The 12,481-nt window shown below is 42.9% G+C and overlaps 1 protein-coding gene across 1 annotated transcript; it reads right to left on the bottom strand.

Annotated features, from left to right (window-relative positions):
- Positions 1 to 1,206: 1,206 nt before the first annotated feature.
- Positions 1,207 to 10,548, bottom strand: FAM199X (family with sequence similarity 199, X-linked). The gene is made up of 6 exons (XM_048514664.1): positions 10,172 to 10,548; positions 8,170 to 8,389; positions 7,065 to 7,214; positions 6,734 to 6,895; positions 5,398 to 5,658; positions 1,207 to 4,733 (listed from the first exon to the last, which is right to left on the bottom strand). Exons 1-6 carry the CDS (start codon positions 10,360 to 10,362, stop codon positions 4,563 to 4,565), a joined length of 1,155 nt encoding a protein of 384 aa, XP_048370621.1. The 5' UTR covers positions 10,363 to 10,548; the 3' UTR covers positions 1,207 to 4,562.
- Between the last annotated feature and the right edge of the window lie 1,933 nt (positions 10,549 to 12,481).

The following is a 12,481-nucleotide window of genomic DNA, read 5'->3' as shown; positions in this document are numbered from 1 at the left end:
GACAACCTGTTCATCCAGTTCCTTCAGCTTCCTTCCAAGAGCCTCAAAATCCTTTCTGATGTCCCAAAAGCTACCTCTAGCAGTGTCATTTCCCCCCCAATGTGGATTAAAAGAAAGGGATAACAGTCAGTGGCCTTGACGAGTCTTCTCAGTCTGTGAAATCACAGATTTTTGCCCCAGGGAGACAGCACACCTCTTGATACAGCTTGTCAGGCCTGCAAATTTCTGCTTCTGTCCCCCTTAGCAGGGAGTCCCCTACTACCACCATACGCCTTCTCTGGGGTTTTGCAGGTGACATTTCATGTGTTGAACCTTCTGTCACTTGTGCATTCTTTGAGAACTGTGCCTATTCCTTATTCTCATCAAGAAGGGAGAGAACCTCAAAACGATTCTGACCTTTACGGCCCTGGCCCCGGCCTGGTGGAACACTCTCCCTCCAGCTGTCCGGGCCCTGCGGAACCTTGGTGAATTCCGCTGGGCCTTTGGAGTGTCCAGTTGCTGAGGTGCACCCCCTCCTCCTCCCCCCTCCTTTGCTTTGCTCCTTGGGCTTTTGCTCTCTATTTTATAATTTATTTGTATATTTATTGTTATTTTAAGAAGAGTCTGGCCGCTCCCTCCTTTCTGGGGCAGTTTAAGGAATTGGGTTACGGGACGCCATCATCATTATTGTTGTTACTGTTTTTGTCCGCTGCTTAAATGGTTTTAATGGTTTTAATGGATTTTTAGTGTATTTGGTCACCATTGCTTGACCCCTTATTTATACTATTATTGTATATAATGTTGCTTAGCCTTACCGCTAGAGCCCCCCGGGGATTGGGCGGTTTATAAATTCAAATAATAAATAAATAAAATAAATAAATAGTTTCAAATTCATAGAATGCTCCCTGATTCTTCTGCTTTCTACATTTCTCCAACTGCCCACCTCCTCTATGAGAGCTGCCATCCTCCTCAGAGATGTCTCCGGTGTGCTCTCCACCCAGCACTGTCTGCTCCATTCTGTCCAGGAAAGTCTTGTTCTTCTTAATGTGGTGAAGTGTAGATACTTGTGTTTCAAGCCTATGGCTAGGCTACTGTTAGAAATAGCATGACTAGATGAACCTAAGTGTTCGGTCTGATCAGCACAGTTCTTATGACTTTGAGGCTTCATCTGAGATCCAGTTCACTAAGGTGCAAGACTTGCTGAAATATGATAATACACACATTTGCTTTCATCAGCATGTCTCTTTTTTAATACTGTCCCAAATTACCATATTCATGTAATTATTTTAAAATACAGTTAAGAGTCTAAGGGAAACATATAAGACAGTCCCCAGTGTTTTTTATACCTCTGTTAAATCCTTCACAACGATCAAGAAACAGAAAAGATTTTCTATAAACATTGTAGCAAGTAGATACAGAATGTACAATGAACAGGGAGGTTTTTGTGTGTATATATACATATATATTCACAAGTGCATTTCAGCACAAAATTACATCTTCACAGAAATCCTGGGAAATAGTCCAGATTTAAATATATTTTAAGACCCTCAAGCGCATTCTCCAAAGCTAGGCAACATCCTTCTTGTTTTGGTAATGAAGCGTGTTTACTCAGGATACCGTATCACTGGCCATTATTAATCAACTATTAAGCATATTACAAAACATGTTTTAAAAGCCATCGGCATATCTCAAGTCTCCTACTGCACTGCAATAAACTTACATGATTTCACTTTACCTGAAGTTATGCTAGTGGCCCTCTATAGCATACATTCTGCCCCATTTGCCAAATTATCATCCAAAGTAGTATAGAAGTACTGATCCCATAAAAGATGGGACATGAAAGTTTTGGGATCATTATCAAGAAATCAGAACATGTGAATACTTGAAAGGCTGATGCACCAACTATTGCTGAATCAACTGGATGGGGGGTGGGGAAAAGAGTATGATCAGTAATGTCATTTAGGTCAGCACTAATAAGGAATTTGGCTAACATACTATAAGTGTTTCTACAGGTATTGTACATCACCCTTAAAAGGGCTTAAAACTCATATATACACAGATTTTTTATGCAGTGTCTGGCCAGAGAAGCCTTTCACATTTTCCTTGACCGACATGTAGAAAAATAAAAATATTTATTGTGAACCAAGAGATCCAATGTTGGGACTACCAACTTATTAAGCAAGCATTCTGTACATACCCAGAATGTAGCCTTTACTCTGTTTTACAAAAACATTTTCTACTTCAGTTTCAAAAGATTTCTAGCCAAAAAGGAAACTGGACGCAGACACACACATGCAAGTATGAACAAGCAAGTCATGTGATCTCTTCCTATGTAATTAGACTAAAGAGAACAGTGGCTCTTTCCAAGCAGGTTTTCAGTGCTCCTTCTAAGCCTTGTCAGAAAAGTCATTCCCAAGGATGCAAACAAACTGTTTCCTTATATTGTTTAAATTAAATATTTATGTAGCTTGTACAGAGCTCAAGGTAAACATGACACAAACGGAGAGCTACCAAGCAGGTCCTCTCTACTGGCTAACATGGTTTCCTATGCATAAAAAAGTATCCACTATAGAGTTTAAAAACTATATATTGCCATTAAGAGAACTGTTCACCCAAAAGCAGCTTGTTTCATTTTAGAACTGGTAGAACTAACTAGGCTCAAGGTATCAGGATGCTCAATTCAGACAACCCAGCTTTAAAAAACATACAATGTGCTCAGAGCGAAGGCTACTCAGGAAGAAACACACACACACAGCAATTGCCAAGTGCTGTGACAAGTTCAATTGTAAGATAGGGTTGCCTCTCCTAAATCGGATGCTCACTGGCCTATTTTAACACTGAGTTTTAGCTTGCAAAGATGCATCTCACTTCCTCCAAAGTACTCTGTCTGTAACCAATGAAATACTTCAAAACAAATGGATTGGATCCAAAAGGCAGAGTCCTGATTTCTTGCTTTGCATCCATCCAACATCTCCTGTCATTAGCAGGGCGTGTCTGCCTGAGTGGAAAAGACTCCAGTCAAAGCTCAAGTTACCCCAAGAACTGAACTCTGATTTTAAATGCAAAGAAAGGTAAGAATGTTCAAAAAGATAAACATAAAAATTCACTGTCTAATTAATTTATGTTTCTCAATGTACCATGCACGCCTAAAAGACAGATTAAGGAAGCTAAGCAACATAGAGGTAGCTCCACTGAAAATGCGTTATTTCAAATAAATCTGCTTCAGTGGTTTACACATTACAGTGTTACGTGGTATTGCTAGAAACTCAATCCCTATTACCTAAGTCGACCAATGCAGCCATTAAACTTAGCAGAAAAGTGTGCTTTTTTAAATCCACAAAGCACTCACACACAGGGTCAAGATATCACTTTTCACTGTGAAATTCAGATTTAACCAAATGATGGTGGCTAAAATTTACCTTCGTAAAAGCTGGATGGGCTCAGAGGGTGAACTCTAATGGAAGTATGCCAGAACATGAAATTTATTTCAGCTTTGCAATTTTCTCCCACACTCCTAACACTTTAAACAGGAGGTCTCTAATTTAAGGCACATGATGCTACAGGTTTGGAACATGTAAAGAGACATGGGCATATGAGTGGTCAGGGGGAAAAAAATACTTCGTGCAGACTGTCCCGTTGCTTTATAAAGCTTGATTTAAACCTGACTCCAGACAAAGGGAAAAAAACTGACACGGGGAAATGGCATTCTCACATCTCCCTTGAATTGGGCGGCTATGGATGCAAAACAGCAATATGCGCAGCACAGCTTCTTTGCACAAGTTGCACACCAATTCAAACGAGACGCTGTGGGAGTTTGCCTCAGCCAGCATCCCACTGAATCAAGTCCACATCACAGGCCTGCATCATTTGTGATCCATCAAGTTGAAAGCAGCCTACTGTTGGCCATGCATTATGGCTTACCAGACACTTGATAACAGCCCTTGCCCCAGTTTCACCGCCTCAGAGCATAGGTGTCAAACTCAGGCCCTCCAGAAGTTCATGGACTACAATTCCCAGCAGCCCCTGCTAGCATAGCCAATTGGCCCTGCTGGCATGGGCTGATGGGAACCATAGTCCACAAACACCCGGAGGGCCAGAATTTGACACCTATGCTTCAGAGGGTTGGCCACTCAAACAGGATAGCCTTGAACGGAATGAAGTTACAATGACAGTTTGGGGAAATCTAAATTACGTCACACAGAATTGATTTGATATAACTACAGCAGCAGGACAAGGAGAATAATTCTAGGCATTATCTATTTCACCAAGTATCAAATAATCGAAAATAGATTGTCGCTGATGAAAAATACTTCTCCCACTCTAGTTGCTTTGAGAAGAATTAAGGAAGAAATGTAATTGCATGCAAAGGTATCGGGAAGTTAAACATGCTACCCTATTTTTTAAAGGATACCTTTGTGATCTCTTATCACTTGCAAAATTAATATTTCTAAGATATATGGGTGAGCGCCATACAATTCAGGATAGTGAGCCCCACATCTAACCACAGTTTTGGTAGAAGTGTATGCATGTAAACAATAAGATATGGTTAAGGCTTAGAAAGAACACTGACAAGTTTATCCCTGTCACATCAAGACATCCACATCTCCTTCATGGTCCTCCTCCGTCACTTTTAGAGAAAGCACCTCTTCGTTAAGAAACAAGCCACTCAGCCTCTCCTTCCGAGCCTGCCTCTGCTCCTTCAGTTGCCTCTTCCGCAAAGCCTTTTGCTGCAGCTTGCGTTGTTTAGAACGTTTCTGCCAAAATTTAAAAAAAAAATAGCCAGTCAGATCTTGTCACAAGAATATGCAGTTCTGATTTATTTCCAGGTAACTTTTTAACAATACAAATTCTCCCCTCTCTGCATAGCAAAGAAGAATTTGAGGTCTGACACAAACAAAAGAGCCGCCTCTCTAAAGAACATTGAATGAAAAAAATAGCCTTCCATGTTATTCAGAATCTACATTTGGGGGAAAGGAGTGAAAGAAAAGCAAGGAGGAAAGATTTTCTTCTGAAGAACCGTGACAGACCACCGAAGTTGACAAAGTTATGCTAAGACTGTCAAAACAACAACTAAGCCTGAATCTTCTGCAACACCAATGGCTGCAGAGTTTGTCTAAAGTCATTTGAACTCAGGTGAGTAACCTACAGGGACAAACTCGTTATTTGAAATTATTTTAAAATTAAATGAAAAACAAGAGATCCTCCTATTGACAAATGGCAAGGAGTGTTAAATTGTAAGCTGTTTTATATTTATGACAAGACGTAGTTCCCCACCCTTGAAAAAGACATTGAGTGTTTTCAACATATAGACTATAACTGTTATTTAACTGAACAAAGAAGTAGTTGGCAGCCCTAACAAAATCCTCCCTAGCAAGAGAAGCCTTTTATGCATAGATATCACAAAATCAGAAATGTTACTTTTGAGTCCCGAATTCGCTCCGCAGCACTTGTGGATAAGTTGCTATCGCTGTGTGCCCGACTCATGTTGGCGCTGGAGTTGGAGCCAGAGTTGCCAACACTGGAGCTGCTACTGCTTGCTGAGCTGACCATGCTGGCACTGCTGCTGCTGGCACTGGCCCCGCTCACACCACTGGCACTGCCACAGCTGAAGCCACTTCGCTTCCAGTTTTCTCTGGCAGACCGCTGCCGAGGCCCGTGTTCCTTGATATAGTTTCTGACCTAGATGTAGGAGACGGAGGGCAGGAAAGATAGAAATGACACCTGTTACCCAGACTACTTGTAAAATGGAAAGTGGATGAGACAAACAGGTGACATTCAAGAGGGGCACAAGGGGGCAAATACAGAATGACTAGAAGACTGGTCTGCTTTTATTTGGTTGTGATGGGTTTTTCGGCTGCATCTGTGGCTGGCATCTTCAGAGGTGTATTACAGAGGGAAGTCTGTGTATCACAGAGGTGCATCATAGAAGAAACTGGACACAGTGTGTAACAGACTTCCCTCTGTGATACACCTCTGAAGATGCCAGTCACAGATGCAGGTAAAACGTTAGGAACAAGATCCACCAGACCACGGCCACACAGCCCAGAAAACCCACCACAACCAGTTGAATCCAGCCGTGAAAGCCTTCAACAATACATTTATATCCTGCCTTTCCTCTTGTGTATCTCCCAGTCTCCAACTCCTAAAAAAGTGGGCTCTACACCAGGCAAAAAGCTCAAAAGCTCATTTCTGGAAAAGTAAAACTATGACAAATCCTTATCTTGCAGAGGATACAGTCATATTAATACTTAAACTCTGATTTTCAAATCTGTTCTTAGTTATATACTTTTTGTATACCGATTTCAATTTCCTCTTTATTGCACAATATATCGTGAGACTCTTATGGAATGTATTCTAAATTGTAATGGCCTATGGCCGTAAACGATAATGGACCTGACTTGACTTGTGACATATAAATTCCACAGAATGAAAAAATAATAATTTCTCTGTCGCTCATTACACCATAGTGACAAAAACTTGGATATGATTATTTTGCCAAAAGCAGAGTTCTACAATACCAGAAAGCTCAATTTGGTTCACAAAAGCTAGCCCAATCAAAGTTCCACCAAATCATATTATATTCTCCCTTCTAAGCACAGATATTTACAGGTTTACATATGAGGAGGTTACATCTGCCCCTGAAATCAGGACAGTAACCAAGGCAATGGCTTGGAAAAGCTGATCTCTGGTCCATTAGCCATTCCCAGAAGACAGACATCTAATGTTAAGAAAACTTCAGACAATGTTAACATACCTGTTTTAGCTTTTCATCAGTGAGGCAATTTAATTCTATTATGAACTCATTATCTGTAGGTGAAATCTGAGCAGTGGGGTCAATAATTTTAATAATATCCAGTTGCTCTCGAAGCCCCATCTCAGTGCTAACTTTGCGACTTAGATATTCAATATATTCAACCTAAGGAAAACAGAATGGCAGGTAGTTAGCAACTACGTCAGGTCTGAGCAACAAGCCACTCAATATGTAGATCCCCAGAATTGCACTCCAACCAACAAAGGGTACACTATATTCAAAATATCCCCACCCCTGAGGTACCCTGAAGTCCCCAAAATACCAAAGGTCCTACCTGTTCATCATTAGTCATTGCACTCCATGGCAGCTCATCAAGATTCCTGTGCTTGTTTTTCTTTTTTGGAAGCAGGCAAGGAGAGCTTGGGATGCTAGGTATGATGTCAGAGAGCACATCACTTCCACTTGCAATGTCACTGCCAGGCAACTTGCAAAAATACACAAAAAGAAATGAGACTGAGGCTTCCAACTACAGCAATACACTCTAAAACTACAACAATACCAACTTATAGAACATCACATTTTCAATATAGGAAACAAAACATATAAAAGGGCCTCATTGGTCACAAAAACTGGCCCATCTAACTCACCACTGCTTGTTCTGGCTAGCAACTGGTTTTTCCAACATTTGTAAAAAGCATCTGAGATCCTTCAAATGGATCTGTTGTCAGGGATTGGACAGGGGACCTAATACACACAGCAGGTTTCTTTACCCTAGTAAGATGTATGGATACATGAATTCATCTTTTCATTAAGTCATCCAGTCTCTCCCATGTATTTATTCCAGTTTTCTCTGAAGAACTCAAGGTGACCAACACATGGGTTTCGCCACATGTGTGGGAGAGGGAGAAGTGTTGTCAAGTCACAGCTAACCCACAATGACCAGATAAGGCTTTAAAGGCAAGAGACTAACTAAAAGACATGGTTTGCCATCACCTTCCTCTGCACAGCAGCCCTGGGATTCCTTGGAGGTCTTCCATCCCAATACTGATCAGGGCCAAGATATGACAAGATCAGGCTGGGCTGAGCCAGCCAGGTCAGGGTGTTTTTTTCTTATTATGTCTTATACTCGCAAACCATTGACATGGGATGGGATGAGAGAGAATGAAAGTCCCAAGGATACTGTGACAGAACTCCCAAAGGGTTTAAGACAGAGATCTTTCCCTGCAACTTTAACTCTATTTCCTTTTCAACACAGATACCAGGCACTGAACAGAGGACAATCCACATGTAAAGAAGGTATATTGCTGAGTTACAGCTCCTCTCCAAGAATTAAGAGTTGTTATTCAATTCTGTTGTAGAAAACTGCTCCTTTACAGAACAGTAATGTGGGAATCCCAGTCTTCTTTCACATAGCTCAAAAGCCACATAAATGTTTTTACCTGCCATTCAAATTCACTGTCTGACCAGTCCCAATATGTGCTAATAGAAGAAGAGACATCACTGCAGACACTACCCTCGGGGAACAAATCAAATGATGTCAACTCTTGATCATCCAATAGAGAGTAACAGTCATCCTGGTCACCAACAGACACAGAAGAAAACAATTCCTCACTGCACTCTGAGCTGGCTACGCTTGTTCCACAAGAAGTCAAGTTCCACCTGAAACAGAAAAATTGTCAACTTTAACCTCTGTCTTTTGAAAACTTCCAAGGTTGAAGCTCTAAGCCAAGTCACTTGTATTCAAGAGATGACCCATACAAACGTTTGAAGAATACACCAATTAACAGAGAGTCAGTGTGGTTTACAGTGGAGGTCTTTAATCTGCAGAACTGGGTTTGATTTTGCAGTCCTCCACATAAAGTCTGCTGGGTGACCTTGGGCTAGTCATAGTCCTCCTAGATAGAAGTCTATCAGCCTCACCTACATCACAAGGTTTCTGTTATGGGGAGGGGAAGACAATTGTAAGATGCTTTGCGACTCTTTAAAAGGCAAAGAAAAATGGGGTAAAAACCTAACTCTTCTTCAACCAAAAGACAGCAACTTAAAATTTGCAGAATGGCTCTCCATATGTATTAAAGCTGTGTGCGTGTCACAGTACTGAGCTTCACCTAAGTTTTTATAAATATGCACTATTGCTGGGATAATAGAAAAGCATCCATGGGTGTGATGAGGCCTGTTCATTACTGCAGGAGATTCAAAACACAAAGAGAATGTATTGTCAAAAGTTATCACTGCCAGATTCAACTGGTTGTTGTGGGTTTTCTGGAACACAGTGTGTAACAGATTTCCCTCTGTGATACACCTCTGAAGATGCCAGCCACAGATGCAGGCAAAACGTTAGGAACAAGATCTACCAGACCATGGCCACACAGCCCGGAAAACCCACAACAACCAACAAAGGGAATGCTTTACTCCATGCATAGTTAGCTTCTAGAATTTCAGTGCTGCAGGAGATTGTGCTAGCAATGATGGCTTTAAAAAGTAACTATATAAATTCAGAAAACAGATTCATGAATGGATATTAAATTGCAATGATTAAATGGAACCTCCATGTTCAGAAATAACATACTTCTGCATACTATGTGCAGTGGGAAAATTTAGTCTCTGTGTGTGAGTCTTCTGGGGTATCTGATTGGCTATTATGAGATGCCGGATTAGATTATATCCAGTAGCACACTATATAACAGCCTCACTTGAAACTGATCTGTGGGGGGCATCTGTGTAATATCTTCATATAGGGCCCCTTTCAGTAGTACCAGTAGCATCTCATTTATAGAGTAGTCTTCACTTGAAAATTCACAGTGCTGGATCCTTGCTAGCCTTCACAAAACTAATAAAATCTTTGAAACACAAGCCTTCCTTCTTGCTATGCTGCTCTCCATAAGACTTCAAATAAATGTAAGTTTAGTACTTACAAATACCTAATGTAAAATATGTATTGCATCTTCTCACACCAATGTTAAAAGCAAATGTTTATTATCAATAGCCAGCATTCTAAGACTTGTCACTTGTCTATTTTCATTGATGACAGCTCTGGCATATTATAGCACTATGACAGAAGCCACTGAACAGGATTAGATGTCCCCCTACCATTAAAAAAAACTGCACTTGTTGCACTTGCATAATGCAGAACAGGTGCAGAAAAACTCAGCAGAAATGCAGGTATGGATGCAGTCAGATGAAAACAGCTATCGCTTCAGCCCCATATGTGCTTGCCCCCTTCCCACACCTTATCCTCACAGCAACCTTGTGAGGGAGGAAGCTGAGTGACTGAGCCAAGGTCACCCCGCTGGTTCTAGCCAAGCAAGGATCCGAGCTCCGGGCCCCGGAATTCCATTGTAAGGACTACGATGATTTCTGGCACAGGTAAGTCAGGCCTTCGGAGCCTTAGCGAAACACTCATGCGGACCACCCGCCCTCCTCAGCCTCTGCCCGGCTTGCCTGTGGGCGTGGAGGCGGCGCAGGGGGTCAGTGCGGTGGCAGGACGAGAGGTGGCATCCGAAGTCGCTGACGTCCAGGCAAGCGGGGCCTTCGTCACCCAAGCTCAGGCTGCCCGGAGCGCGGGACGGCGCGGAGAGGAGGGCGCCGGGCTCGTCGGGAGCCAAGAACTTCTCGTGGGGCTCGTCTGCCATGGCGCCAGGGACGGCGGAGGGAAGAAAGCAGCGGGCCGAGGCCTGCGCCGCCCCGAAGCGCCGACCGGGGTGGGGACAAGAAACCTCAACCGCCCGCCATGGGAAAGGAAGAGGAAACAGCGCCCGTCCCCCTCCTCCCGGCTACCGAAAACGCATCCACCGACAGCGGCCGCCGGGATTCACCTCCGACGCAACCGGAAGTATAAATATCACTTCCTGTTTCGCCGTTGACAAGGGCAAGAGAGGAGCTTCCCTTCCCCAAGTGCCTGCTCCCCCTGCGGGACTGGCGGCGAAGTGATTCTCCGCTTGGTACATAAGCCAAGAAATGAATGGGCTGTCTAAAGCAGGTAGGCGTCCTCCGAAAGTGGGGTATTTATAATGCTTTTATAATGTCATAATTATGTGCAGGCCCTATCTCCGTATTTAATTCATAGGCCCCTTCCGCACGCACAGAATAATGCACTTTCAAATGGTGCACATGCAATGGGGACATCTGGGGCGGCTCGCCCCAGGCACCGCCATTGGTGTTGGGCCAGGGGCGTGTCGGGGTGGGCGGGGCACACAGGCAATTCATGTCCCAGGCACAGTTCCCCCTCCCTTTGTCACTGCTTTCAATCCACTTTCACAATTGTTTGCAAGTGGATTTTGCTATTCCGCACAGCTGCAAAGTGCATTGAAAGTGGATTGAAAGTGCATTATTCTGCATGTCTGCATGGCAGAAGGGGCCATAGGTGCGTGCGCCCTTCTTAGCCTCAGGTAAAAGGGAGAAAGCGTTTAATTCGAGCCAGAATCTGTTCCAATAAGCAGTTATACAGTTATCCCTTACACATCGCTGGGGTTAGGGTCCACCTAAATTTTTCTGACCCTTCGTACCAGAGAAGAAGTCCAAATTCTTTCTTTTCCTTTTATTTCAACTTTTTTTTTAAAAAAAAAGTTTGTATATTTATGGTATCCAAAGATAAAATATGTTGATATTGCTTTGTGTGTCGTCTGTGGCTTCTGCAAAACTCGCAAAAAATCCCCATTTAATTTCTTATGTCGACCTGCAATATATCAAAAAGTCGTGTTATGGAAGGGGTAACTACTTTTAGAAAAGGCAGATGCACACGTGTGTAGTTCCTCGAGGTACTTGATAGCAAGAAAGGTGAGTGCAGGAAGTGATTCCAAGATAAGAACATAAGAAGAGCCTGCTGGATCAGACCAGAGTCCATCTAGTCCAGCACTCTGCTTGCAGAGGCCCACCAGGTGCCTTTGGGAGCTCACATGCAGGATGTGAAAGCAATGGCCTGCTGCTGCTGCTGCTGCTGCTCCCGAGCACCTGGTCTGCTAGGGCATTTGCCAGTTCAGATCAAGGAGGATCAAGATTGGTAACCATAGATTGACTTCTCCATAAATCTATCCAAGCACCTTTTAAAGCTATCCAGGTTAGTGGCCATCACCACCTTCTGTGGCAACATATTCCAAACACCAATCACACTTTGAGTGAATAAATGTTTCCTTTTATTAGTCCTAATTCTTCCCCCCAGCATTTTCAATGTATGCCCCCCGGTTCTAGTATTGTGAGAAAGAGAGAAACATTTCTCTGTCAACATTTTCTACCCCATGCATAATTTTATAGACTTCAATCATATCCCCCCTCAGACGTCTCCTCGCCAAACTAGAGTCCCAAACGCTGCAGCCTTTCCTCATAAGGAAGGTGCTTCAGTCCCTCAATCATCCTCGTTGCCCTTCTCTACCTTTTTTCTATTTCTCTTTGATATTCTTTTTGAGATGTGGCAACCGGAACTGAACACAGTACTCCAAGTGCGGTCGCACCACTGCTTTATATAAGGGCATGACAATCTTTGCAAGAAAGGTTTGTCTTGCAAGTGGTGAAAGTTTTGGTTGTGGTATTAAGTTTGCAATGGCCCACTCACATGTGGCACGATGGGAGCCATCCATTTGTGTTGGCCGCTGCGTGACACAGGATGCTGAACCAGATGGATCACTAGTCTGATCCAGTAAAGCTGTATTTAGGTTCTAATGGTGTAGTTATCAGGAGACAGACATACCTCTTGCTGTGGCTCCCCAGAGGTAGACTTCCTCTGAGCATGGCGGTTGTCCATCACGACTAATAGCA

This window comes from Sphaerodactylus townsendi, linkage group LG13, assembly GCF_021028975.2.
Source record: "Sphaerodactylus townsendi isolate TG3544 linkage group LG13, MPM_Stown_v2.3, whole genome shotgun sequence".
In the NCBI taxonomy this organism is placed as follows: domain Eukaryota; kingdom Metazoa; phylum Chordata; class Lepidosauria; order Squamata; family Sphaerodactylidae; genus Sphaerodactylus; species Sphaerodactylus townsendi.
The sequence above is the reverse complement of the archived record's forward strand: the minus strand, read 5'-3'. Positions and strand labels throughout refer to the sequence as shown.